The 27,758-nt window shown below is 40.3% G+C and overlaps 1 protein-coding gene across 4 annotated transcripts in view; it reads left to right on the top strand.

The window, feature by feature from the left end:
- Positions 1–27,758, top strand: part of slit3 (slit homolog 3 (Drosophila)) — a 222,756-nt gene that overhangs the window by 182,833 nt on the left and 12,165 nt on the right. For all 4 annotated transcript variants that reach the window (XM_067518823.1, XM_067518822.1, XM_067518824.1 and 1 more), the window contains 17 exons: positions 159–302; positions 1,433–1,576; positions 4,268–4,431; positions 7,003–7,135; positions 8,526–8,594; positions 8,709–8,780; positions 10,099–10,170; positions 12,683–12,754; positions 12,880–12,962; positions 13,089–13,169; positions 13,921–14,045; positions 16,136–16,233; positions 20,319–20,458; positions 22,658–22,751; positions 23,298–23,435; positions 23,959–24,199; positions 25,617–25,747. In XM_067518823.1, the coding sequence (XP_067374924.1) occupies positions 159–302; positions 1,433–1,576; positions 4,268–4,431; positions 7,003–7,135; positions 8,526–8,594; positions 8,709–8,780; positions 10,099–10,170; positions 12,683–12,754; positions 12,880–12,962; positions 13,089–13,169; positions 13,921–14,045; positions 16,136–16,233; positions 20,319–20,458; positions 22,658–22,751; positions 23,298–23,435; positions 23,959–24,199; positions 25,617–25,747 (2,001 nt within the window). The remainder of the gene's footprint in view (positions 1–158; positions 303–1,432; positions 1,577–4,267; positions 4,432–7,002; positions 7,136–8,525; positions 8,595–8,708; positions 8,781–10,098; positions 10,171–12,682; positions 12,755–12,879; positions 12,963–13,088; positions 13,170–13,920; positions 14,046–16,135; positions 16,234–20,318; positions 20,459–22,657; positions 22,752–23,297; positions 23,436–23,958; positions 24,200–25,616; positions 25,748–27,758) is intronic.

The following is a 27,758-nucleotide window of genomic DNA, read 5'->3' as shown; positions in this document are numbered from 1 at the left end:
TTAAGCTGCTATAACAGAATGTAATTTATACAAGATGAGGACAGGATTGATTGCTGCAATTCAATTTAACACTGGGTGGACTTTGTTTCATGGTCGTTCATGTGGCAACCTAAATATGAAAAAGGTAATAATCTGTAATGTCTTTGTCCTTCCTGCAGCAACCTAAGCAACAATAAGTTGAGAGACATTCGTGAGGGTGTGTTCGATGGAGCAGGTGGAGTTTTGGAGCTGCTGCTGACAGGAAACAAGCTGACCGGCATTCAGGGGCGCATGTTCAGGGGCCTCACAGGCCTGAAAACTCTGTAAGCATTTTTTTTTCCTTTGTTTTAGTACATTCAAATTCAGTTTATTCAGTAGAAGAAGATGGCCAAGATGGATCCACACAGTCTTTAAACAATAGCAGAGTGGAAGAGGAGCTCATCATGAAGGAAAAAAATCCTCAAAGAAAATAGTCACATGGCTAACATTTCCCTCTCACTCGTTTTAATCTGATCAGGACAGCCTGTTCTGATTGAGGTGGTTATGCGATACATTTTTATTCTGACTGGGCTCTTATTCTGATTATCGGTGGAATATTTAGTAAACACGTCTAGTTTAGTCTTTCATGTTGCCGTGTGAAAACCTGTAACTTTTGTAGAATAATGTGGTTTTGATGAAATACTGTAGCCACAGTTTACATGTCAGGTTGTTTGAGTGCTTTAAATCCAGCTCGGGGTTTGGACTTGCGGTAGAGTTTATCAACTTTTGCTGCTCTAGATTGAAAGGAGACGACTGGGATAGTTCACTAACTCACCCTGAAATTACGGCTAATGACGGTATATTGTTTCTCTAATTTGGGCATCCACCATAAATAGGCAAGAGTCCAATCACAGGTTACAGGATAGTGTACGAAATTGTGAGCTGATGTTGTCTGTGTATGCTCAGTAATGACTGGCTAATGCTATCATGTATATATATGCCTGCTAATGACTCTCTAATGGCATCAAGGCTGTCCCTGTATTATGTTAAGAGGCTCCGTGCTCCAGTAATAGCCTTGGTAACTAGGTTAGTCTGTCCCAGAGATTGCTAATGCTAACTAACTCAGTTACCCTGTTCCCACATGGCTGAATGTCAAAAGCTAATGTCATATTATGGAGTCTGTAATGGTTGTCGAATGGGCACTGGTTTGAATTTAGCCCTGCTTTCTGTTTTAGCTGCAGTCCGTGTCATTACACATTGGCTCCTTTTAACATCTTAGCCTGTCTTACTGTTTCAATTTACACATTTGTTTGTCAAAAAGCGTCCTTTAAGAAGATGAATAAGCACAACACTCCAGCATACTGTATTTGTAACTACTTAAAAGCTTAGATGTGTGTCTTTCAAGGTCAAACAAAATGTGCCATCAGTACTATTTTGACATCATTCACCATATATCTGCTATGTGTGTTTCCAGAATGCTGCGGAGCAACCAGATCAGTTGCATAGACAACACTACTTTTACGGGTCTGAGCTCGGTGCGTCTGCTGTCGCTCTACGACAACAGGATCTCCAGCATTGCACCAGGAGCCTTTTCCACCTTGCACTCTCTGTCCACCATGTGAGTCACATTCACCGGGCTTTCTTTTAATTTCCCTCTCATTACTCCCACTATCTTCGAACATGTGTCACAATCTCTCACAAGAGAGTGAAGTAGAGACAAATGATGGGTGTTTTGTCTCCGCTTGTCTCTGTATGTCTCTCTCTCCCCTAATTTTTCAGCCCTTCTGTGGGAGTTTTCTGCCATGCAACACACACACACACACATTTGCAAACTCGTTGCTCTCTGGAAACGCTTCTCCTCACAGATGCTCTCCATCATTATCGACTAGTTTGGTCTGGATCCCAGGACATTTGTTATCAAAGCTAAATATGCCTGAGCATCTGCACACCCAAAGATATACACACCTGCTGCTGCCATGACTGGAATATTTGGATGGCATATTTTTTTAAGCTCTTTGTCTCTGTGTGTGTGTGTGTGTGAGTGTTTGTGTGTGTGTGTCAGGGCACACACGCTTTCATTAGTGTGAAAATGTTGACTGTTGTTCAGGCTGTGCAGAGAAGTACAGTAACAACTACCATGAAGTAAATATATGACAAGTCTTAACCTGCCACATTGTTTAGAAGCAGAGAATGGGAAGCTGGGGAAAAGTATATATGTCTGTATGTGTGTGAGTGTTCTTCTGATCACCTAGATGTGAAGGCTGTAAATAATGTATTTTACCGGCTTAATAAAACATTACAGATTGCTTTTTCTATATTTTTTGTTACTGTGAACACAGAGATGTGTCAGGCCAGAAATGTCTACTCACATCCTCTCCACTCACTCTTTCTTTCTTCCGTGTTTCCTCCCCTTGTTCTGCCTTTTGTTCTTGCTCTCTGGCCTGCTATGTACCTGTCATCTTTAATTTAAGTTCCTACCTAAGGCTTTGGGAGGAAAGGTGGGAGACAACAAAGGGAAAATGGGGACAGTAGAGAGAGAGACAGAGAGAGCGAGAGGATGGAATCATGTAGTGTTGCATAAACTCAGCTTTGCTCAGCAGGGCTGTTGGTGATAATCACTACACAAAATGAAAGGTGTCATCTGTCACTGTTCATTCTTTGTTCAGCATTAGTTTTTCATTGACCGTGTAGTAATAAGTGATTTGGAATGCAACACCTGTTTGCCACTTGCTGTGGAAGAAAGATGGATAGTTTTTGTTTCTCGGCTCTCTCTTCTCTGTTCATTTACTCATCTTACCTCTCCGCCTTTTCTCTCCCTGTCCTGCTATTTTTCATATCTGTTTCCATTTTTGGTGCATTGTTTCCCAATAGAGTTTGTCCATTTAATTAAAGGATTAACACGTTGAAAAGGAAGGAAGGGATTTAGCTTAGGTCTGGTTGTCACACGGCGAGGTTAATCCATTACGAAGAAATGAAGAAATAACTCGTCCCAATCTGTAGCAGAGCACATCAATAATATTGTAACACAAGCAACATTTCAGGTTTATTATCTTAGTAGCAGATATAGTGAAGGGCAGTGAACCACTTTGGAAAGAGCCAATCATCATTTAGGTTTTACATGTAGCTTTCTATTATGTAGAGTTTCCACTTTTATTTCTTTGTGAACAAAGTGGAAAAATAAAAAGATAAAACATTTCTCTTAATGATAAACTCCTTATGTTGTCACGCAACGTGACAGCACTCTTAAATCTCAAATTATTTTCACAGCTCACTGTTGATCTCACGACAAAAATTCTATATTTGCAAATTGCATATTTGCAAAATTACCTAAAACTGTTTCGTAAGTTCAATGGTTTTCATTCAGCTTCGCAAATCTTTCATTGGAGCTGCACCAGACAAGATGTTTAGGGGAAATTACCCTTGTCCAATAAATCAGAAAGCAACAGAAAGCATTTCCATTGTTGACACTGGAAGATTATGCCACTAACAATAGGAAATATAAGCGTTATGTTTGTGGCAGGATTCTGCACTGTTTTCTGTTGCCGGTCGGACATTTCGGAAATCTATGTCTGGCTGTCACCTGCATGTGCCAGAAAAGTAAAGATGCCTAGAACAGCTTTAGTGTTACTACCTTTGTGCTCCTGATGCTACCAGCTGCTCCACCCCATTCACTTTAAATATGGTTCTCTATAAATATTACATGAGCAGTGATACAAAGGCAACAAATGAAATGAGAGGTGATCAAATATGAATAAAATGGGCAGATAACCTTTTCTCTTTTTCTTTCTCTCAAACAATTTTTCACTCTGCCACCTTATCTTTTTTGTTTGCCATCTCCCATGTTCTTTACAAAATGAATACAAATGCCCGATAACCTTTTCTCTCTGTCTCTCTTTTTCATTCTCTTCCTCTCACCTTTTTGATTTCCAAAGTTATTCTCCTGTTTATTATTGACCAAAATGGAAATAATTTACCTGTGTAAGGTGTGTATGAGTTTTACCATTCAAACTATAACTCTTCTAAAGTTGTTTCCCTTTTCTGTCAATTATGCTGCTGCTTTGTAAGCCACAGTTTTATTATGGTTTGCTGAATTTAAATCTGTAGTGAGTGCTGGTTGTCTCGATAGATGGCATCTGCTCATGCACTGACTCAATATTTTATTTTTGAAGGCAAAATTCAGGGAAAACATTTAGGAAATGTTTTGTCATTTTGCCATGATAAATTCATTATACTATGGGAGAATGGATGTGCCCCAGTTAAGACTGACATTTCTTTTGTTTTAATCATTTTTTTCTCTGTATTTCCATAGTAACCTCCTATCCAACCCGTATGTGTGTGACTGTCACTTGGCCTGGCTGGGTCAGTGGCTGAAAAAGACCAGGGTGGTCAGTGGAAACCCACGCTGTCAGAAACCAGCCTTCCTGAAGGAGATCCCCATCCAGGATGTAGCCACCCCAGACTTTACATGTGACGGTGAGTCTCTGATTCTGTCTGTCCTCACAGTCGGCTACATGGTTGACAGAAACAGTTTTCCTCATGGACTGACATAGCACGGAAATCTGCTAAAATCCTCCGTTATGTCGGGTCCATTACCGTAGTTTAGTTCAAGTGGGGTGCTAAAGTCTAACATCTCCAGATGCTCAATGCATAAACTTCATAAAATGTCTTTGACCGCATACTAAGCCAGCACACACACACAGGACACAAACACGGTCAGCAGGGTATTGTGTGGACAGCATCAATAACCACTGGCAAACAACAGCCGTACATGACATCAGCGTGTGGTTTCTACAGTGACGTTTCCGTGACCACAATGATGCTGGTCTATAGTGGCTTAGGCCATTGGCTTGGCTGCCAAGATTGACGGCACCAAACAAACTGTGGCCTGGCTCTCCTGTCTATTATATCTTTCTTTCTTTCTCCCCTCTTTTACTTTTAAAGCTTCACACTACAAACCCCTTTTTTCTATCTCTCGCTCTATCTCGGTATGCCCCTCTCCCTCCCTCCTGAGTTTCTTTGAATTCATTACACTTTTCTAATTTCCTGTGGCTGTGCTGCAACCATTTACTGAAAATGAGTTTGGAAAGTAGTTAGTTGGGTTGGCTCATGTAAGGAAACTCCAAGATGGTATCAGATCTTAATATTAATTCTTGCATCTTACACACTCACACACAAATATACATTTGGATGATTGATAACACACTCAATTGTGTCAAACCCTGGTATGTCTGTCCCTATGTGGACCTTACAATGTTTACATTGCATGTCTGTTCTACTTCTAACATTAACATACAAAGTACAGAAAAGTAATAACTCTAAACTTATCTCTTCCAACAGAACTCTTAAATTGCAGAAACTCCTCTGTGCACAATGTATGTCAAGTTTTGGACAAGTTTAATATGTTTTTTTTTTTTTTTTCATTTTAGACTCAGACACTTCAGCCATTTAATAAAGAATCAAAGATCTAGATCATCACCAAACATTAAATCAATAGGTTATTAAAGATATCCATCTGAGAGTCGGACAAACAAACTTTTAAGAGGGATAACGTGTCCTCTTGGCTACACTAAAGTGTCCACATTATAAAGGTGTAAATCTCAAACTGGTTCCCAAATAAGTAGAAGCTAAGAAACACACTAACTCATACAACCAAGGTCCCCATGTCCGGTCTATTTATAGTTGAGTAAAATGGCTGATAAGTTGTCCAGGGGCAGCCAGGGGAAAGGTAAAGTTAATTGAATTTGTGAGAAGATATTTAGCGCACATTTAGATGTTAGTTCAATCAGCCGAATGTAGAGTGAGTCAGCCCATGGCTACACCTCCCTGTGGACTTGAAAGCTACACATCAGATAAGACACACTCTTATACACTCTTACACACTGCTACACACTGGCACATAAGCGCCCATTTGCTCGACATTTAGACATTAGCACAATTAGGAACCTACAAAGTGCATGAGAAAATTGCAATAAGACGAGGGGAGATGGCTATTTAACCAAGTCGCTGTGCACCAAACTCTGCATGTGGACGCGCATACACTTACACATCTGCAAGTGTATTGCTGCGGCACATGGTGGCACATAGGCACAAAGGCACAAACAGAGAATTATGAACACTCAGGAGCACACACTTGGCCTTTCTCCTTCCTAAACCTCTTTCTCTCTCCACATACACACATACAGTACAGTACACACAAACTCAGAGTGCAATTTTGTTATGATTGGCTGAGTGTCCACTCTTCATTATCCTTCATTATGGTTTTAACTCAGCTTGTTTTACATTTGGGACCACAGTTCAGCTATTTACAATGCAATGCTAGATTAAAGCTGCATGTGAGTTTCTCTGTCAATCAAGGAAATGGGAGCAGTTTTCAGCCAAGAACAACAGTCTTGTTTCTGATCCTTCTTATCTCTGTGTATTAGAATGATTATAATCATTCAGATGCTTTCATGTTTCCTCATTGTGTGTGTGTGTGTGTGTGTGTGTGTGTGTGTGTGTGTGTGTGTGTGTGTGTGTGTGCGTGCGTGTGTGTGGGAGGGGATCAGGGGAGCCATGTGCAAGATGCAGGTTTCCTGATGTGTTTCTCTTAAAAAAGGTTCCATTTTTCAATGATCATATTTTGCAAATAATCACTGAATTCAAAGTCACTGACATTGTTGTATTGTAGAACAATGCACCTAGTAAAATAACAGATGTGGTAACTTTGATTGTGTTGTTGTATTTACATTAGTTTTCAAAGTTATTGCAGGTCATCCTATCAGCATCTGTTCAGTAATTCTCCACAATCATACAAGGGAGTTTAATTTTACTGTGACTTGCCTGCAGGTCCTGAGCCAGATGTTGAAACACACTAGTGCAGCTGATTATTGCAGCCTCTGGTCATTTGAAATAGGTTATAAAAAACAGTTTTTTCTTCACATCTATCCACCGCTTTCCACCCCTCTTTGCTTTTCCACCCTTCTTTTCTTCTGTTTCAACACTTTTCTCTGTCCATTTTTAATTTCTCTGTCCTTCCCTCTCTCCTCTCTTTTTCTCTCTCACCAGGTGCTGAGGATAATGGGTGTCTTCCTGCATCTGGTTGTCCTGACGTCTGCACGTGCTCAGACAGCGTGGTGCGATGCAGCAACAGAGGGCTGCACTCTCTGCCCAAGGGCATTCCCAAGGACACAACTGAGCTGTGAGTCACTCACACAGAGACACACACACACACACACACACACACACAGACAAATTCCAACACAACAATGTGCACTTTAATTAAACCTACATGCAGCAGCCGATACTTACATGCACACAAACAGACCTGGGCATTTTTGTCGATGCTTAAGCTCCAGTAACATGCATAGTCACAAGCACACACACACACACACACACACACACTGATACTCACAATCACACTTTGCTGCAGTGCAATACTAATGCAGCAGTTTGCCTTGTGCTACTTCCCTGTGTGAGCTGATGGGTTTATAATAAAGCAAGTGCTGCTAATGTGATTTATTTATTTATAAATTTGGATGCTTATGGCATAAATGTATTAATACCCACATATGTTTAAATCTGTCCAAAAGCGTTAAATACCGTAAAAAATTATGTATGGAATGTAATGATGAAAGTTTTGTATGCACATTATTCACAAAGTGAAAGTAACGGCAGATAAATTGTATTTGTCTCATATTTCTGAAACATTTATTTGCCCCATTACATAACTGTTGCTACATCTTTGTCATTGATTTAAAGCTAGTTGGAATTCTTGTACAATAAAAGAGGCCGATAGGGGAAATGTCTATAATGATTGTAATTGTGGGAATTGATGTAGAATACAACAAGGGTAAAACAATGTTAGTCGACAATAGGGAGTTTGGAAGAAAGTAGGAACAAAATCTCTTGTAGGGAAGGTGAATTATTACGCACCCTCTCTTGCTCTCTCTCTCTCTCTCACACACACACACACAGAAACCCCTCTGGCTGTGAAATAGGCCTGCTCTGCAGGGTCAATAGCAGTGATTAGGTATTGATCAGGCAGAAGAAGACACTCCATCATACTGTCCACATGACCTACTTATGACCCAAGATAGGGAGAAGACACGGAGACAAATACATCATAAGATGTAGGTGTTATGCGTGTAAATATTTTCTCGTGGTTATGTGCGCAAATAGTAGTTTGATACCATTGTGTTGGTGTTGTGTGGTCGGTTCTCACAAGTTCAAAAGGCTCTTTGGTTTTGGGGTTAGAGTTAGAATAAGGTCTGGTTTAGGGTTGAGGTAATTGTTATAGTCAGGGTAAAGGGCTAGGGAATGCATTATGTCAAGTGTGTGTGTGTAGAAGAAGAAGAATCAGTAGGTCAGTGTAGGATAGCATATAGTTGGACATATGTCAAAATTTACATGATGAAAAAACGTCATGCACCTCCTCTTCAAATGGTCATGCTTAGGCCTTAAAAGTTTATCTTTGTCACCTTGTTCCATCTTTTTTGTTTGGGAAATCCAAAGAGATAAGTTTTCATTATGTTTACAGTATATTTGCGTAATACATACAGTACTACATTAACTATGCACTTTTCTTGCAGGTACCTGGAGGGTAATTCGCTGACATCTGTGCCCAAGGAGCTGGCAGCCCTGAAGCATCTGTCTCTGGTGTATGTACCACTCACGTAACCTTGAACACATATACTACATCTTTGTGTTTAGAAACCTAATGTGCCTCTGTTTGTGCTGATCCGTGTGCCTTTATTGTGTTTGTATCCACACAGAGACCTGAGCAACAACAGCATCAGCACCTTGGCCCCGTACACCTTCAACAACATGACTCAACTAGCCACACTGTAGGTTACCATGGCAACGCACACACCCTGCCATGCAGACACACATCTCCGGCCATATATCATCGCTGTTGTTACCAGCCAATGTTTTCTTCTTCACTCCATCCCTACATCCTCATTCTGTCTCTTTCCTACTTCCCATCTTTTGCCTTTGTCGTTTGTTTTCTTTTATCCCGACTACGTTTTCACTCTTCTATGCTCCAACCGACCAGTTGTGTCTCATTTCAAGCTTTACCTTCATCCCTTTGCTAACACAAATAAAGTTTATCAGTCTCCTGTGTTTGTTTTGCTTTCTAAAAGTTCTCAAAACTGTGTTTCTCTGTGACTCAATTAATGAATTTGTTCAATTAAAATCTGCTTCAGCTCCTCTTAAATTCTGCTCCTTTCCTTTTCTCTTATTCTATCCTGCATACAAATTTGTTTTATTGCCTCAGTAGTCTTGAAGCTTGCTTCTTTCTTTTTTGCTTTTAGCTAATCTAGCATATTACATGGGTTTTACATCAACTCACTGGATTTTTCTGTGTCCAGGGAAAGTTGACTGAGCATATTTTCTCTTTTCCAGCAACTCCACGTTTCATATTTCATACAGCTGCACTGATTCATGCCTGGGAGCAGCCCAGTGCAACCACAGACTTCTACTGTCAGCCCCCAGATAGCATCACTGGAACATTTCCTGTGTTAAATGACTTGCTTAAGCACACCTTTGACAGGCATTGAAGTTTGTAGAGGTGGAGGAGAGTGTTTCACCGTTTACTTTCCACATCAGATTTTCCAGTCTTTAGGTTAATTTTCTGATGCTGGCTGAAAGGCTCCTTTCTTTTAAGCATCTACTACAATTGTTAACGCAGAGGAAGATTTTTGTTTTTTGCTTCGCACCATTGAAACAACTTTCATGAGACAAAAACTGCAAGGAACCACTTATCTGTTGTCTTAAAGATACCTATTAGATATAAAAAGGATTTCCGTCATTGTATTCTTTTCTTTTCATTTATTGCTAAACCTAAAGTTTGGTAAAGCAGTGTATAGCAACAGACAATTTAATTTTGTCAGATTTGCCTCTGGCAAATATTAAACATTTTAACACTTTCCCACTGTTTACCCTGCAGTGAAATGCAGGTTGTTTAAGTTACTGTAAAACCAAATGTGCTGTTTCACCTTATAAGCATTTGCTGTTTTTTGATTCTTTGCCCTTTCCATTCCTCTTTATTTATTTTACTATGATTAAGGGTGTAGTCTAAAAGACGAGAGAAAAAAGAATGAAATGAACAAGTCAAAGGAAACTTTAACGCTTGTGACCTTGTTAATGTTCTCTCTCTTCCAGCATCCTGAGTTATAACCAGATCCGCTGCATCCCGGACCATGCCTTTGACGGGCTCAAGTCACTTCGTCTGCTGTGAGTAGCAAGCTTCATCTTCAAGTGCTGCAGTGCATTCAATATTCAACACCCCCCTTTGCTGGTTATAGTACTGAGCTAAATCAAAGTTTAATCACTCCCCTGGTGTCAAGCCAAGTGCCATGTTAAGACCCAGTCAGGAAAAGAGGCACAGCCACCCAATTGCTTGTTGTTTCAGGGCACAAAATGAGATAAAAGTCACAATCTCTCATCTCCTTCTTAATGCTCCATCCCTATCTACATGCTCTGGCCACTCTGTCTCTCCCTCTCTTTTCTTCATCCATCCTCTCCTCCTTTTCTCTCTCTCCGCCCAGTGTTATGTTTGATGAATCGACCTTCAGCCCCTGTTTCTCTCAGTCATCCATCTGGTTGTCCACCCTCTGTCTCACAAATCCACACACAAAAACACACCCACACACACACACACACAAGGACGCATTGATCGCACATGTGACTATTGCTGTTTACCATGCTCACACACACATACATGCAGCTAAAAACACATAAACCTGAACATATTGAGACACACACAAATGTGAGCTCAGATAGAAGTATTATTGACATTAAATTGTAATTTCAATCCTAAAATATTGCCTGAAGAATTTTAGCAGCCTTTTGTTGTCAGTTTTACTGCTGTAACAAGGCGTGTTTAGTTAGTTGGATTATTTATGGCGCTTTTCATAAAGGGACAGTCCACCCAGATAGCAAGAAAACATTATTTTGTGGTGATATCATTTCATGAAGATATTTATCATTATCAGTTTGACTTTTTTAAGCCCTTGTTCTCTGGATAATCCACAAACTTCAGTGTGAGCAGTTCATTAGGGTGTATTGTTTTGGTAAATATTAGTAACTCGAGGTAAATAAAAATGTTATACATCTTATTAAAGAAAGCTAGATTCTAAACTGAGACTAGCTTCCTCACAGTCTCTTTTTTAAAAAAGAGAGTTAAGCTCCTTCTTATGCTTTCCTTGCATTATCATTAAACAATTATAATTTGCATGTTGAATAGTCTGAAGCATTTGACATCAGCAAACTCTCAAATTACTTCACACACAGTGCTGAAGTTGATGATCTTGTAAATGACTAATATTTCAAAATATTAGGGGCTATAAATGTACTGTACTGTAAAATGGAAGCATCGGTGGAAGGAAAACATCTGAAAACCTACCACCATGACAAAACGATTAAAGATCTGAAACTTGTGTCTGAATAATTCTCTATAGACATCATTTCCTTAACTTTGCCTACCTCAGTTTGTTTAGAAAGAAAACTTCAATGTCTCACCCTCAGAAAAGTCAGCTTTGTTTCTGGCCTTTTCTCTGGTATTGACTGTATCTCTTACGAGGCTTTCACCTTCCAGGAGTTTAGTGATCGCCATTTTTTTTATCCCTCCCTCGTTTCATCCTTTCATTTTAGTTGATGTTGCCGTGGGGACTGATCCCTCTCTGCCCCCGCATAGAAACTGGTTGCCAGGCAGTCATCACTGTCACTTCCTCATTACCCACAACCCCCTCTGGACCAGCTTTGCGTGGGGGTGTTAGTCCAGCGTACATAGATGCACAAACACACACAAAGATTCACACAAACATGTAAAGACATTAAACACACACAAGTTAGTGAGAACAAAGAGGATACACACACATATGTGCGCTCTCACACACGATGACCGCAACGTGCTCACACACAATCGGACAGACCGCACACACACTTCTCCAACAGTGGTGGTTTGATAGCTGTCCCTTGCTACAGCCTTTCGCTCTAATGGAATGTGAACTTATATCCAGCAGGCAACACAATCAAATGGCAAGACACAAAGGACACACACGCACAAATGCTGCAGTCTCTGAGCCCTTGGAGACAAAAATTTCAGGCACACAAACATGCACAAGGGCACACACAAAAACCCACAGGCACAAAACAAAAATGCACATGCTCACGCCGATTCACATCACAGCCCGCGGTTTGTCCCTGTGACACAAAGTTTTTTTTTCATTCACACATCATATGACCATATGAGACCGTTTATATTCCATTCAGAGACCAGGACAAGCTTTATTGCCTAACAATAAAAATAAGCTTTGTGTTTATTTTGTGGTATTCTTTCATAAATATTTAATCTTTTCCCATTATAAGAGGAGTTGATTGTGTGTCTGCAGCTGAGGAACCAAATAATTTAAATAATTTAGCATGCAGCAATTCTGGGTTAGCCTAGTATAGTAGATTGTTGCAAATCAAGTACTATGCAGCTGTGCAGTCACTTTCATTTATCTTTGATAGTATCGACTAAACTTGTTTATTCATGATATTACTATAAGTTGGCCCAAAGAGTTGATGGCAAAGGTCAAAATGCCATTCATCGTCCTTCACCAAATCCCTAATTAATAAAATCAAATTAACAATAGGGAGGAGAGCAGCCTCTTAAATTTGTAACAAGGTCAGCATTGGTTTTTAATATTCATGCGCATTTTTGTCTTCTCTGTTCGGCTCTCTCTCTCTCTCTCCCCTTCAGGACTCTCCATGGTAACGACCTTTCAACTATCCCAGAAGGAGCTTTCAACCACCTCACCTCTTTGTCCCACTTGTAAGCACAGCTCCCACGTTTTGTTTGTATACCTATTTTTTTAAGGATCATCTACAGTAAGAATCATCAGGGAAAGTGCATTGTGTGTCACTGAATTGGTTTTAATTGTGTTTACATGTGTCTAGGGCTCTTGGTGCCAACCCCTTGTACTGTAACTGTGACCTGCGCTGGCTCTCCCAGTGGGTCAAGGCTGGTTTTAAAGAGCCTGGTAAGAATAACAATCACAGTCAATATTCTATTTAAATAGCTGTAACCAAAATGTTTGTCTGTTTGTAGGACATCATATATTATGACTTAAGTGCAAATTAAACCGTTTATCAATGTCATTTAACAGGCATCGCTCGCTGTACTGGGCCTCCTGAGATGGCTGACAGGCTGCTGCTCACCACACCACTCAACAGGTTTCAGTGTAAAGGTGAATAACTCCTTTCTGTACAACGGATACATGGCCGCTAAAATATCAGTCAGTTACACGAATATGAATGACACTGAATCTTCGGGGGCATTGAGACGATCTTTTGACGCTGTGAAACGTTTCACGGTTCATTAGTATTTAAAATGCATCTCAGATACATTTTCAAGCACAGGCTCAGGAGTTTAGTTTAAATCTGCCTTAAAAGAGCGCTCATGTTAGCCATGCTATAAGTTTGGTTCTAGGGGTGAGATGGTATATCAGCTGTCAACTCAAGGAACAGACACGTTTTAGACTAGAAAACACTAATCATGTATGCGCAAAGAAATGGTAAAACGTGGATTGGTAAAACAACAATTTGCTGAACATGTATGTTAGAAGGATTGTATGACTACGGTTTGCAGATGAATGTAAGAAAAGAAAGTGGACTGTGACTCAAACCTGTGCTGCAGTAGACAGTAGAGGTACCTGACATCTTCAGATTGAATAAGATCCCCTCTCCTTCCTACTTCCACATGCCCTGCCCTCTGCAACAAATCACATTTATCGCTTGGCTAAGCTCTTGGTTCTCTTATTCTGTAAGACCTTTTCTTAACACATCATCCATTAAACGAAGTCTTTGGGCTGCAGTTTAGCCCCATATGACGAAATATCTATGTCATTTCTTTGCTCCCTTTGTCTTCTTATCTTCATCCCTCTTTTCCACCTTCCTCTTTTTGCTTAGCACAAACACTGTTTGTGTTATCTGTTTCAGGTCCAGTAGATATCAGCATGATGTCGAAGTGTGCCCCTTGCCTGGCATCACCCTGCCAAAACAATGGTACCTGTGTCTCCGATGCCACTGGGTCCTACCACTGCACCTGTCCATATGGGTTTAAGGTGAGATAGTGAATAACAGCAGAGGGAAACACTTCTAAGACTTGTAAGGGTAGTTGAGGCTAGTTCGTAAAGCCAGCACAAGTGTGAAATAAAAAACATTTTATCTGTTAGTGAATGGGTAATTTAATATGTCATGTTTGATTAAATACTCTGTCTCATGCAAATTTGTTTTGGCTCTTTCAGTGCTAAGGCAAATATTTAAAGTTTTAACGCTGCATCCCCCTGCTTTTTTTGGAAGCATATCCAAAGTATATGCCCTTGATCCCTGACACTGCTCTGGTGCCCAGTACCAGCTACCTGCATTGTCAATTAACCAACCACTATTGAGTGTTTTTATCATTCTGCTGCTGAATTATGTAACCCAGCAGCCACAGCATTAGAAGTGTGTATATATATATATATATATATATATATATATATATATATATATATATATATATATATATATATATATATATATATATATATATCTGCTGGAATTTGCTGCATGTGTGAAAGATACCCTAGATAAATCGCCACGCGGTATAAGCAGCATTAGCACACTTAACTTTAGCTTTGCATACATAATAAATCTACCTGTTCATCGAGATATGATGACTGCAGCTGGCACTGGAGTTATTGACTTATCAAAAGATAAAGGGTGTAATCATTGTTAAGTCCCTGCATTAGGAAAAACATGCGCATCTACAGCTGAGAGGGCAATTGGCAGTGAATGAACGTGCATGGAATTTATGTGATCATATGCGTGCGTGCTTGTGTGTGCGTGTGTGAACTTAATGTACCCGTCCACATCATTACTCACCAGTTTGTTTGCATGCATATATAGAAATCAGTGGGTTCATCTCTCTGTGTGAATTTCTTATTATTTCTTATGCATACACTGTAAGCACTTTAAAGATAATCTCTTGGTCTCATGTTCACAAATGTCTCATAACCTTTAAGCTTTTACAGTACAACAAAGCCTTAGTCTGACTTTAATTAAAACATCACTTGCCAAGGTCACTGACTGGGAAATGGGGACTGTTGGTGTGTGGGAGTGTGTACCTGTGCATGTACATGTCTGTGTATGTTTTGTTTTCTGTGTGAGCATCCACTGGGACCATGTTAATTAAAATGTGTGAGAGGAATCAAAGAAGGAGCAGCAGAGAACAAAACAGGGAGAGAGAGAGAAGGAGAAAGAAAAAAGGGGGAGATAGAAAACAGCAAATCAAAGTACAGGAGACTGAGTGAGATGGGTGGATGAATAAGAAATGTAGTAGGTTGAGGGAGAAGTAGAAAGAAAACATCCAAAAGAAATAAATAGTGCGAAAGAGGAGAGGTTGAATAAAAGCTACAGTGAACAAAACGTCAACAAAGAGCTACAGTAAAGAAGGGAGAAGAAACTAATGAAGATAGATGGAGAGGGAAAACAGGAATGAACGTCTTTCTGTTGGCTTTGATCAGAGGAAGTGGGTGTGTTGGCGGCCAAAGGTTTGGTGGTTTGAAATTAAAACTACAGCCGCGGGGTTCGATCTGGAGAGGGAGCGTGTGCGCGCACGCATGTGTGAGTGTGTTTGCAGGACTTTGATACACAAGATAGTTCCAAGTGAAGGCTGTTTATTCAGAAAACAGGTGTGTGGTTAGAAAAGCAATGAATCAAACAAGTACTTTAGGCTGTGCCATGTTTTCCTGGGTTTGTAACTTACCAGTAAGGAGACCATTGAAGCAAAATACAGCTGATTTATTCAAACTTCTTTGCAGCTGCAGGATATTACTTTCATTTATCCTAAAATATTTGAAAATCTGTAATCCTAAAACAGAATTGCATAAATAATTATTTAATTAATTGTCTAAACTAATTATTAATTTAGTGCTTTGACGTCCATTATTATGCGTGTAGCTTATTAGTCTTACAGCTGGTTAAAACCAACAGGAGAAAAGATGCCTCTCACAGAACTCTTGTGTGAAAAAGTTTTGTTAGTGAGGTAGTTTGAAGGAGTTTTCTGATCACAAAACGCTTTGTTTGACTAGTGAAATTGTTTCTAGAAGAAGAACATTCAACATTTAATTATTAACACATTGTACCTGGCGTGTCCTCTTTTCTTCTCCAGGGTCAAAACTGTGAAGTACCCATCAATGCTTGTATTAGTTTCCCCTGCTCTAATGGAGGAACCTGCCACATTCAGCCTGGCCATGAAGACTACTTCAGGTACATCTGTTAATAACAAGCATGCCAAATCATATCATCATGCAATTTGGGGTTTTTGCTAAAGCATGTTGACTTTTAAACACTGGGAAAGCATTTGTATGCAGTTCATTTTGTATTTTAAAAACCAGCAATACAACTATTTTAGATTGAGTTGATAAAATTGAGAAGTAGAAAGAATCAAAGAAAGAAAAAGTCATTTTAAAGAAGTCTGTCGGGAATCCATTTTGTCTGTGGGTCAAATTTTATTGCCCTTTCTACCCTGCTTCCCCTCTCTATTAGTCGAGACGTTTTAAAAACTCGCCCTGTATTCTCATCCAAAGGGGAAAATTAACTTTACTCGGCCCCTAGAAATATAGACAGACTGATTAGAATGGACAGTCTTGCTTCACCACACAATGCATTACCCGCGATAACAACTCACTTTGACCTTATGATGTGTTTTCCTGCCTCTGTGTGTGTGCGTGTGTGTGTGTGTGTGTGTGTGTGTGTGTGTGTGTGTGTGTGTGTGTGTGTGTGTGTGTTTTGTAGGATGTGGAGTTGGAAAGGAAATAGGGGATATCTCAGAGGAGAAAACCCCATTTGGGTTGCTCATCAAATGCTTGTGGCCTCTCAGATTTCTTCAGCTGCTCGAGCAGATTTTTTTTTAACTTTTGTTATTGTTCATATTGTTGTTTATTCACTAATCTGTTGTAATAATTTACAGGGGTTTTTAAAGCTCCATGGTCATTACAAAATCTTTATTAGACGGACTTTTATCTCCTGTAATTTGAGATTAGTGAACACCACAGGTGTTAGGGAGAAATTACTGATTCGAGTACAGCTAAATCTCTTGGCTGAAGACCAGTGAGACGTTAAGGTTAATTTATAGATGGTCCACATGGTCATTTCCCTTTTTATCGCATTGATCTACAATGTACAGTCATTTATAACATTCTGCTGTCGGTTTTCCATGATGTGAACACCACCTGCTGAACAGCTGCTAAGTGGATTTTGAGGTGATATTAACAACTGCTGTCTCTAACCTTACAAATAAACTTCATCACTCTCATATTATATTTTAAATCATGCCGTCATTACCCTCACATGGGTGCACAATTCATTTGATTGCAAACTATGGTAAAGGCTGTATCTATGTTGGCCTTCCAGGGTATAGACCCATGATCCATAAATTTCCTGATCCAGTTTAACACACAATCCTGGGAGCTAGCCCATCGCAGAGTTTGACTCCTGGCTGCAGAGCAGCTTCACTGGAGCTGTTGAGGGTCAGGAGCCTCCCAGTGGCAGTTGTTGAGGGAGTGGAGCATCAGTCATTCCCTTTTCCTTCTGTCTCTCTCCAACTGATGCATGATCTCAAACTTTCTTCTCACACATCTAGAGTGTTGCAGCAATTTACTTTCTCCACATTACGACATGTTGAAATACTGTAAATGAATGTTCCTTGGTTATGACCTAACATATTAAACACTATATTCCCTTGCCTGCTATAATATAAGAACTAATCTCTTTTGGACTTGGAAAATAAGACAATAGTGTCCAAGTTTGTTTGGAAGTATGTGTAAGTGCCAGTAGCCAAAGTATAACTCGGGTAGCAGGCCACAGACCAAAAGTAATCAAGTTGGTCACAAACTGTTTAGAATAAATTAAAAACAGACTGTGTAATATGACTTTTTAATTTGTTGTATTTTAAACAAAACAGCACCCTATCCAATGAATTCAACCAAACCACATTAAACACACAATATTTTTCACTCTTTAAACTCTTTGAGGAGCAAAGGAATCAGCCTTGGTACTATAGTTAGTATAGTAATTCAAATAGTGTTTGTATAAAAATATAGTCTGCATGCTAAATATAAGCTTAATAACTGCAGAGGCCCATGGATACACAGACATTGTATATGCATAGACCTCCTCTATCGTGCCTGCCAGGATCATCAGTGTCTCTTCAAAATGCCCACTTTTCCTGGGCTCATAACAAACAGCCACTTAGATTGAAACAATTGTCATAAATATCTTAAACAGACTTGTCTCCTCCTTGAGCCCCTTAACAAGGCCTTTGCCCTTTGAAAGACTTTGATATGCGTCTGGCCTTTAACGTCCTGCGTGGTAATGTTATTAGGGGTCTCTTTACCCTTTACAGATCTTCTCTTAATGTTAATACCAACATAGGTAGATACTCTGTGCCCACTGAGAGATGCACAAATGAGAGGGGGAAAGACAGAAAGAGTCAGAGACCAGACCCCTTTGACATTTTAACATGTTACATAATCAGTTAGGGATATTCAATCCAAAGTCCAATTAGCCTTGGTTCTTAGCAGGGACCCATTTGTCAAACTATATAGTTTAAATGTCAAGACTGGGATTTGATTGGAGGAACAGTGCTCTCTGACCCTCTCAGTGCTCGCAGAACTTGTCTCAGTTTTATTTCTTTGTCTTTTGTTTGTTGTAATGTTTTTTTTCCCGCTTTTATTCTCTCTTCCTACACTGTCTTTTACTACAGTGTTTTTCTTTGTTCTTTCTATACACTCTCCTTGCCCTTTACAGTACCTATGGGAATTTTAGAACATTGACAGTGTTATTGTCATAAGTACAAACAAAACAAAATGATATGTCACTCGAAAGTTCAACAATACCTTAAGTTAGAATTTTGTTTGGGCAAAATGGGTCGATGCTGATGTTGTCACACCATTCAGTGGCTGGTTTGTGTTTTTATCACCACTATGGGCCTCTAGATACCTGCTCCACATGCTAATAGGCTCAGTAGGTCATTATCATGCAGTATTATGTGCCATAATGTCATTTGGTCTTGAAATAAAGTATACGTTTAGGGTTAGGCACAAAAAGGAGATAGTTGGGGCCTAAGAAAGATCATGTGGTGGGTTAAAATACACAAACAACATTGACCAAACCAACGCTACTGAGCAATTACAATAAACAAGACACAAACTGAAGTATCTCCTCTCTACCAAAATCACCAAATACAACTTTGTCAACTGTAGAGTTTACTACAGCCGCTAGATGTCACCAATTCATCTAGGTGATTAGGTAGCAGGTGACCTATAGAACCAGGACTATGGCTGTGACGACTGCTAACAACCCTTAACTGGCAAAGTAACAACCAAATCACTGAGTATAAATTGATAATCATACTCATGCATGTTTCTTTCCGCTCGCTAAAGGTTAAAAACCTTTTAACACATGTTTGAGTTCAAAACCAGCAGGCCGGGAGGTACTTTGTGTTGTGGGAAGAGAGACTGAATTAGATAAGTTAGTTAGTCCTGACTCAGTAGCAGAGAATAAAGAATAGTGAGTTGTGATAGAGGACAAAATGCGGAGTACGGCCAACTCTGTCCTGTATGTGTGTTTCCCTAAAAGTAGCAGTTGTGTTTTTGATCTAATTAAATGAGGTAACATGGCTGAGATATGAAAGGTGGGATGAGTGTGGAGATCAAGGACTTGTGAGAAGGAAGGAGAATGAAATGGCTTTGAAGACAGAAGAGAAACAAGAATGAGAGAGGATGAAGGGAGGGGAGGAAGAGGAGGAGGCTTTTATGACTTCTTAAAACTGCCCCAGGTGGATGTTGTCTGGCTGTAATGGCATCAAACTAAGTTTGTCTAATCGTTTTGTTAAAGCTTGGGTGGGTTGAGTTTGCTTTGACTTTGGCTTCTGATGTTCACTAATGCAACAACCCCTGACAAGAAAGACAGTAATGACATGAATCACAGTGCTGTGTTTAAAAGAGATGACTGCTTCTCTCTAAAATTTAGTGCTGGAGAAGATGTAGTAGTAATAGTTTAAACTTTGAACAGCTGTGTTAAATTTTCATTTCTGCTATAAAATGAGGCATGAAATAATGTCTCTCGTTGGACCACTAAATATAGATGCTGTGGCTCCAGTGGTGTTGGAGAACCAGCACAAGTTCTGCTAGAATGGAGATTAAATTGTTTTTCTTTAACGCTCTTACAGGGGATTGAGAGGGGAAGTGAACTTGAGCAACTGATGGATCAGATGTGTGCAGCAGCAGTGTGTGTTCTGATTTGGCCCGGTCACAATGTAATGATGATGATGACATTTTTTGTGTGTGTAGCTGCGTGTGTCCACCGGGTTTCGAGGGCCAGCGCTGTGAGGTAAACCCAGACGACTGTGAAGACAACGACTGTGAGAACAACTCTACCTGCATTGATGGAGTCAACAACTACACCTGTGTCTGTCCACCCAACTACACAGGTACACATACACACATACGCCATCTGTTTCTGGACTGAGATGTTCCTAATCCCCGGTCTTTGCTCCGGAGAGGCTGGGAGTGTCACCAAGTCCCCTCCAATGCTGCACACACATACGGAATCATATTTTCCACTTTACTGGATGGCATGTTAGTAATGGACAGCCTCTCTGCAGTGACCTGAAACTGCTCCTACAGGAGGTTGAAAGAGCAATCACACAGGAGACAGAGAGTTGGAGAGAGAGGGGGAAAATTACATCAAAATGGCAGAGGGACTGTGTACTAGAGGGAACTGGAAAAATAAACAAAGCTAGGAAGAAGGTAAAGAAGGGGCCGGTAAAGGGCAGAAGCAGTGACAGACTGAGAGAGAGAGAGAAGAGAGAGAGAGACCTCACTTGGTGGAGTCCAGCAAGTTCAAGCTAAACTGCTGACTGGGAAGTTAAGTTTTTCTATCTGTGACACTGTCCTCTGAGGCACGCACACACTCACACACACACACACACACACACACACACACACACACACACACACAGCTGGTCCCCTTTGACACTGGATCTCAGTCAATATACATACACACACATCATGTCATTATCATTGTTGGCACGGAAAAGTTGGATAAACTGCCAGCCACCTTACCACATACAGCTGTTAGACACACACACACACACACACACACACACACACACACACACAGCTGGTTCCTTTGGATCTGAACTTCCACTCAGCTCAGTGAACCACAGCGTAATAATCAGGTGTCACATTAAGAGGACAGTCCTTCGCTAGTTGCTCTGCTTTCTCCAAACTCAGCAACCAGGACTGTCACATTACATTTGCAGCAGAGGTGCGGGAGGTGGGGGGGGGTCTCAAGATTTAAGGGCGCAAGAGCTTTTATACAGCTCACATAAGGGTTCTGCAAACGAGGAGCTTCATTCCGACGTGAAAAAGACTCAATTTAAATAAAAACATCAATGCACCTGAATAAACTTTAATTTAATGTCACTTTGTCTTTTATCTTTTGCAATCGTGCTACAATATGTTGGTCACAAGGACATTAGGATTCACCCTCTGTAGACCATATATCAGCAAAAGTCACACCGGGAGAGCTCAGTAATTAGTGTTGGTAATGGAGTTAAATATCAACTCCATATCGAGTCCATACACTGATGTGCAAATACACATCTATCTTGGAACATATGTATTTAGAATAAATGTCCCAACAACATGCTTCAGTTTGTTTGGTGTTTGCATACAATCTGATGTATGGGGCATTTGTATTATATAAGAGTAAGCATTTGTACTATGTAAATACAGTGCCTGGCTATAATAAAAGAGTGCCTTGCCATGGGGAAGGCCAGTGGATATATCAGTTCCTAAAATGTTTATCTTCCTCAGTAATCATCCCATCAATGGTCTCATTTGTGCATGGTAATTATAATAAGGTATCACAGGTAATTTCATGCTGACAAATTAGTGTTGGCATCTTTAACTAAGTGTCAAAAGTGCAAAATACTGTTGCTTGCTTCAAAGTCTCTGTGTACACAGACCATTTAAATTAACACTGGAGCCCAGGACAACACACTTGAGAAAAGGGTGGTGGAGACAGACAGGGTGGCAGCAGGATTAGATTAAAGCAGGCAGAGAACGATGGAAATGTGTTTGACCTTTCTCAATCCCCTCTTCCTTTATATGACCAACATCCGCTACAGCTTTTACACACACACACACTGTTAACCCTGTGATTGGTGAGTGTGTGTGCATGTGTGTGCAAAGTAAGGCCGCAGTTGTGTCACAGACTATAAACCTCCTTCACCATCGGCCTTGAGAAAAAGCTGATAATGCCATTTCCTTGGTGTGTGTTTAAATAAAAAAGAGACTTCTACCATACGATATCTGGACAGTAAAGACACGTGTAAAATATCTTTTTCCACCCCTCGTCCTCTTAGCATGAGCCTCCTCTCATAAATGCTCCCTCTTCTTATGTATTTATTGTGTCTTTCTATTGCTTTTCCTCTTTGTTTCCTACTGCAAGGTTTTGTTTTGAATTGATCTTCAAGTTTGACACCAGTGGCCAGTGTTTTCAGCGACAGCTCAAATACACCGTCCCACAAACACACACACCCACCCACACACACTGTGGATGTAGCTGTACATGCTAAGTTTTTTTAATCGCTAAAGTAATATTTTACTAACTCTGTCACCAGGTGACCTGTGTGAGGAGGTGGTTGACCCCTGTCTCGATGGTTTTGACCCCTGTCAGCATGATTCAAAATGTGTCCATGTTGGTCGCAGTTACAGGTGAGTGACAGTTCAGCACTAAAAGGGGTCATAGGGCATTAAAGTGGGTCAAAAAGTTAAAAGCTAGCTTTTTTCGAAACCTGAGGAAGAAAACTGATCATAGCTAAACACCATTGGCCTCAGGGAAATACACACGGAGGAACACTGGTTTATTTTCAAAATTCTGTTCAAATTTAGTATATTTTTCACAGCACATTTGTTTTGCTACTAAATTCTTAGAACTTTATACACTAATGTGAAATGAGAACTTTGTACCTGCCACTTCCAGACTTATGAGATGGGGGTGTCAGAACCAATACATCCTTACTAAACAATGTGATAGCAGTTTTGTAAATGTAGAACCTATTTTAAAGCTCAAACTTATCCAAAAAGAAAAGTGACTAGAAAGTGTGATGTCCGTCACAAGACCATTTACTGGAACCATGTGATATAAAAACAACTGAAATCTCTCACCTCTGTCACCTCTTTGTACAGTTAAACATCTGTGATTATGAGGCAAACCCTGCCACACACACTCATCCCAGTCTTATTTCCATGTCACGGTAGGTGTGAGTGTTTACCAGGCTACGTGGGCCAACACTGTGAGCAGGACTACAATGACTGTTTGGAGAATAAGTGTCAACACGGAGCGGAGTGTGTCGATGCTGTCAACGGTTACACTTGCATCTGTAAGGAGGGTTTCAGGTGAGAGCCAACAAATCATGGAGACAGTAAATCAGGCCAGACTGGGAGGAGATACAGATGGTACTTCATAATCAGACACTTGACTGTCTGGACCCACTGTGTGCGTGTGTGTGCGTGTGCAGCAGATGCAGCTCCATTTGGTTAATTATAGTGGAGACTGTTGGCAAGATAGAAACAAATTCATCACAAGAAGCAGAGAGAAAAAGAGACAGAGGGAGGAAGTCATATGGATACAGGAAACTGAAAAGAAGAGAAAAAAAAACACATCTAAAGATACTTATGGATAAAAAGAGGAAATTCAAAGAACAATTCCTGGGGAAAGTAGATATAGATGTCATGCTGATATCGTTGTACATTAGTATTACCTTCCATCTTCCCCACTTCAATCTACAAATGTAATGCAATGAGGAAAAATGCAACACTAGTGCCAAACAACTTTTTATCAGCAGACCCGGACACAACAAATCACCCCATTAAAGCCCTATGAATAAGTTATCTCCTGTTTAATCTCCTCCTCCCTCAGCGGTCTGTTCTGCGAGAACCCTCCGCCAATGATCTTGCTGCAGACCAGCCCCTGCGACCAATCAGACTGCCAGAACGGTGCCCAGTGCCTGGTGGTTGCTGGGGAGCCCGTCTGCCGCTGCATGCCCGGTTTCTACGGCAGCAAATGTGATAAGATTACCACGGTTCACTTCCTGGGTCGCGAGGGATACGTGGAGCTGCCAGGTGCAAAACTTCGTCCGACTGCTCATATTTCATTGCAGGTATGGTCGCCGTTTGACCCCTTCCCCTTTGACCAAGATTTGATTTTATGTTGTAACTGTAAATCGCCTTAATAGCCTTTTTTCCTTAAAATTGTAAAGCACAACACTGTATCATGTATCAGCCTTTGGAGGCACAAAGCCATGTTTTGATTCGCTACATGGAAACTAGTTTTAGGCTGCTTAAAAGAAAGCTGTGTGTTGTTCATGTCAAGCCTATAGAGTTCCACGACTTAGTGCCGACAAAGCAAAGCAAACATCTGCTATGCCCTCTGTTTCCACGGCACACTGAGAACTCGTGCCCGTGCACACACACTCAGGCTAGTCCTCACAGACTACACACTCTGGACACCTGAGAGTCTCATTCTAATAGAGACATATGTTCCTGCTTTTTGGAAATGAGGGTGCAAGTAGGTGAAAAAGAAACAATAAAAGAAGGACAGCCTAATTGATATTTACCACCTGTTTGGATTTGGATTTGTCTGAGTGTGTGTGTGTGTCTGTGTGGGTGTGTGTGTGCTTCTGTGGTCCTGCCAGGAGCTTTCAATATCGGGGCCAAGGCTGTTAAACCTCGACCAAGAGGCCTTGACTCTAAAGCAAGAGGAGGAAAATGCAAAAAAGAAGGGAAAGAAAGCCACAACACTTTATAAATCAATGTATTTTCATCTTTTCTTTTGCTCCTTTCTTTCTGTCTGCATCCCTAGTTCTCTCTTCACCCATCCCCCTTCCACATTCTCTTTTGTTCTCTTCATCTCTCCCTCCTTTTATTTTCCTGTTTCGCCTTTTCTCCAGCACCTTGTTAGCAGGTGTTGACTTGGCTATGCTCCATTGAAACCAGAGTGTTAAGTGCTTTGGCCCCTTGGCCCCATTTCCAACTCGCTAGTTAGTTAGCGCTCAGCAGAGCATGCAAGCAAGCGTGACATGTCAAGTGTGTCTGTGTGGGAGGGAGGCCGAGTGACCTCATTTAGGAAAGTGTGTGTGGTGGAATTTACATTTTCTCCTCCTTTACTCATGTACATTTATAGTTTTTTAAGAACGTGAGTATATATACGTATTTTTTAAATTTTTGTTTGATTTGAAAATGCTGATTTGCAGCTGACGTTTTAAACAAGTACCAGACGGCTATGTAGGTACATTGCAAAGCTGGAAAAAATGTGTGGATTAAAACAGGGCTGTAGCTAACAATGGTGTAAAGATGTGTCAATGTCACCAAGTTTTAAAGTGTCAAAAAACAAGCTGATGACGTTACATTGGTACAATGTAACTAGTGAAAGCTCACTTTTAGCTTATTGCTTACAGGTTAGTCACTTTAGCTGCAGCCAAACAGAATATGCCAGCAATACAAAAAGGAAGGTACTGCAGTGATAGTTTCCAGTAACAAAATAGCCACTGAGAACATTAAACTATCTTGTCCCTCCAGGTGGCTACAGATAAAGACAATGGCATTTTGTTGTATAAGGAGGACCATGACCCCTTGGCTCTTGAGCTGTACCAGGGACATATACGACTCATTTACGACATCGCCAACTACCCACCAACAACTGTGTATAGGTAGGTCTCATACACACACACACACACACACCCAAACACACACACACACACACTCACACACATACTTTCTGATCTGCCATTCTTGCTCCACAACAGTCTGTCCAGCACTTCAGCTCGTCAACTTTATAAATTTACAATAATATAATATAAAAATAATGTTCCAAAACTGACTAATCAAGTAGAAATAACCAGAATTCTCTTACAGATTTGAAGAGCAACCCTCATTTAATAATATTTAGAAGCTAAATTCTCTGCACAGCTGGTGCTGTTGTTCGGCCTGGATAACACAAGGACTTAACAGCGCACTCCAAATTATGTTTAGGAATATATACCCAATAAATATTCAAATACATATTCACAAAAAGTTATAGTCCATGTAATAAAGCAGTCATTTTGTTTGACTTTGACAAGATGTGTCAAAGGTTCAAGGTATTTCAAGTGTATTTAAGAATACCAAAGGGAGGCTTACATGCAGTACAAACATAAAGAGCCGAGGGTTTCAAGGATCTGATGTCTTTAAGTACTGGTTAGTACAACATTTATTGTGCCTCCTGTCTCTCTCATTCTCTCTCTCTCGCTCTCTCTCTCTCTTTCTCTCTCTCTCTCTCTCTCAAAGCGACAGATCAATAGCTGCTCTCTCCTTTAAAAACAAATAAACATGATCTCAACCATTACAAGACCTTGAATTTAACAAAAGAAACTGAACAGACGTCACTTTAAATAAAACTGTGTAAACTTATTCAATAAGTCTGAATATTATACAGCATTAAATACAGAAACAGAAATTACAGAAATTTTACAGGAATGGGTGATCTATAGTAGCCTATTGTAATATCGGAGGTAATGCAGGTAAAGGTGATCATATTTTAAGTACTGTACTGTATTCGTCCAACATTTTCAAATATTAAATATTAACAGAAGAAAAAATAATTCTAAATAATAAAAGCCATACTGTGTACATTGTGTTTCAGGCTATATGAAAAAAACTCTAATGTGACACCTGTAAAACATTCTTTTAGAGGATCACACAAAACCTACACAAAGGGGTCAGAAGGTGTATAGCAATGAGAAAAGAGAGAAGGAAGTAACTATAAAGAATGAGGAGAGAGAAGAAAGAGACAGAAGGAAAGGATTAACTGACTTTATGCTGAAGTGGACAGAGAGAGAGACGGGGCCTATACGTCCATCTTTGTCTGGTGCTGATTGGCTCCTATTGATTCTGTCTGCTTCTCTGTCTCTACTGCCTGCAAGAAAGAGTGTGAGAGATGTGAGAGGGATACATGATACCATATTGTCATGGGTTCACTGTGTAACACGAGCACAGACAGCAGTGCAAACCACGCCAAACGTGGAACACTGTCATTTGTCAACACAATCTACTCATTGCCGTGGCAATTAAATAAATACCAATAATGAAAAAGACTACTGGCATGATGAGTGACCGCATGCTATTGTTTGGTAAAGTGTAGAAAAGCTAGGTTTATTGCACCAGGGCACTGGTATCCAAATACAGCTAAAGATCCCTAAGTTCTGTCCATTGGCAGATGATGGACAGTGTAGTCCAGCATGGAAAGACACAAAATAACCTAAAAAAACATAATAATTAGGACATAATAATGAGGAACCATAGCACCAGACAGCCAGCCATCCTGACCGAAGTATGAAAAGTTACTTCACGGTATTTTATTCATACTAAACATGTTTTTACCAGTGAATCCAGTAGCCAGTATTTTAAAACAAAAGTAGAGACACAGAGAGAGAGAGAGACCAATGTTAGTGTAATTGAATGAATTAAGACAGAAATCGGGGTTAGGGAGAAAATAAGAAGTGACAGAAGACAGATAGAAAGAGAGATGAAGGAGGAGAGAAGATGAAGTTTATTGCTTTCTCATCTACTCTCCATTCTTCTTCCTGTATATTTCAATCATCGATTTGCTGTGACGTTTGGCTTTGGGGTTTTGGCTTCACTCTGTTCTATTGTCTCTGTGGACAGGGACAAGGGTGAAGGAGA

Source organism: Channa argus, chromosome 10 (genome assembly GCF_033026475.1).
Source record: "Channa argus isolate prfri chromosome 10, Channa argus male v1.0, whole genome shotgun sequence".
NCBI lineage: Eukaryota > Metazoa > Chordata > Actinopteri > Anabantiformes > Channidae > Channa > Channa argus.
This window is presented reverse-complemented; position numbering and strand designations above follow the sequence as displayed.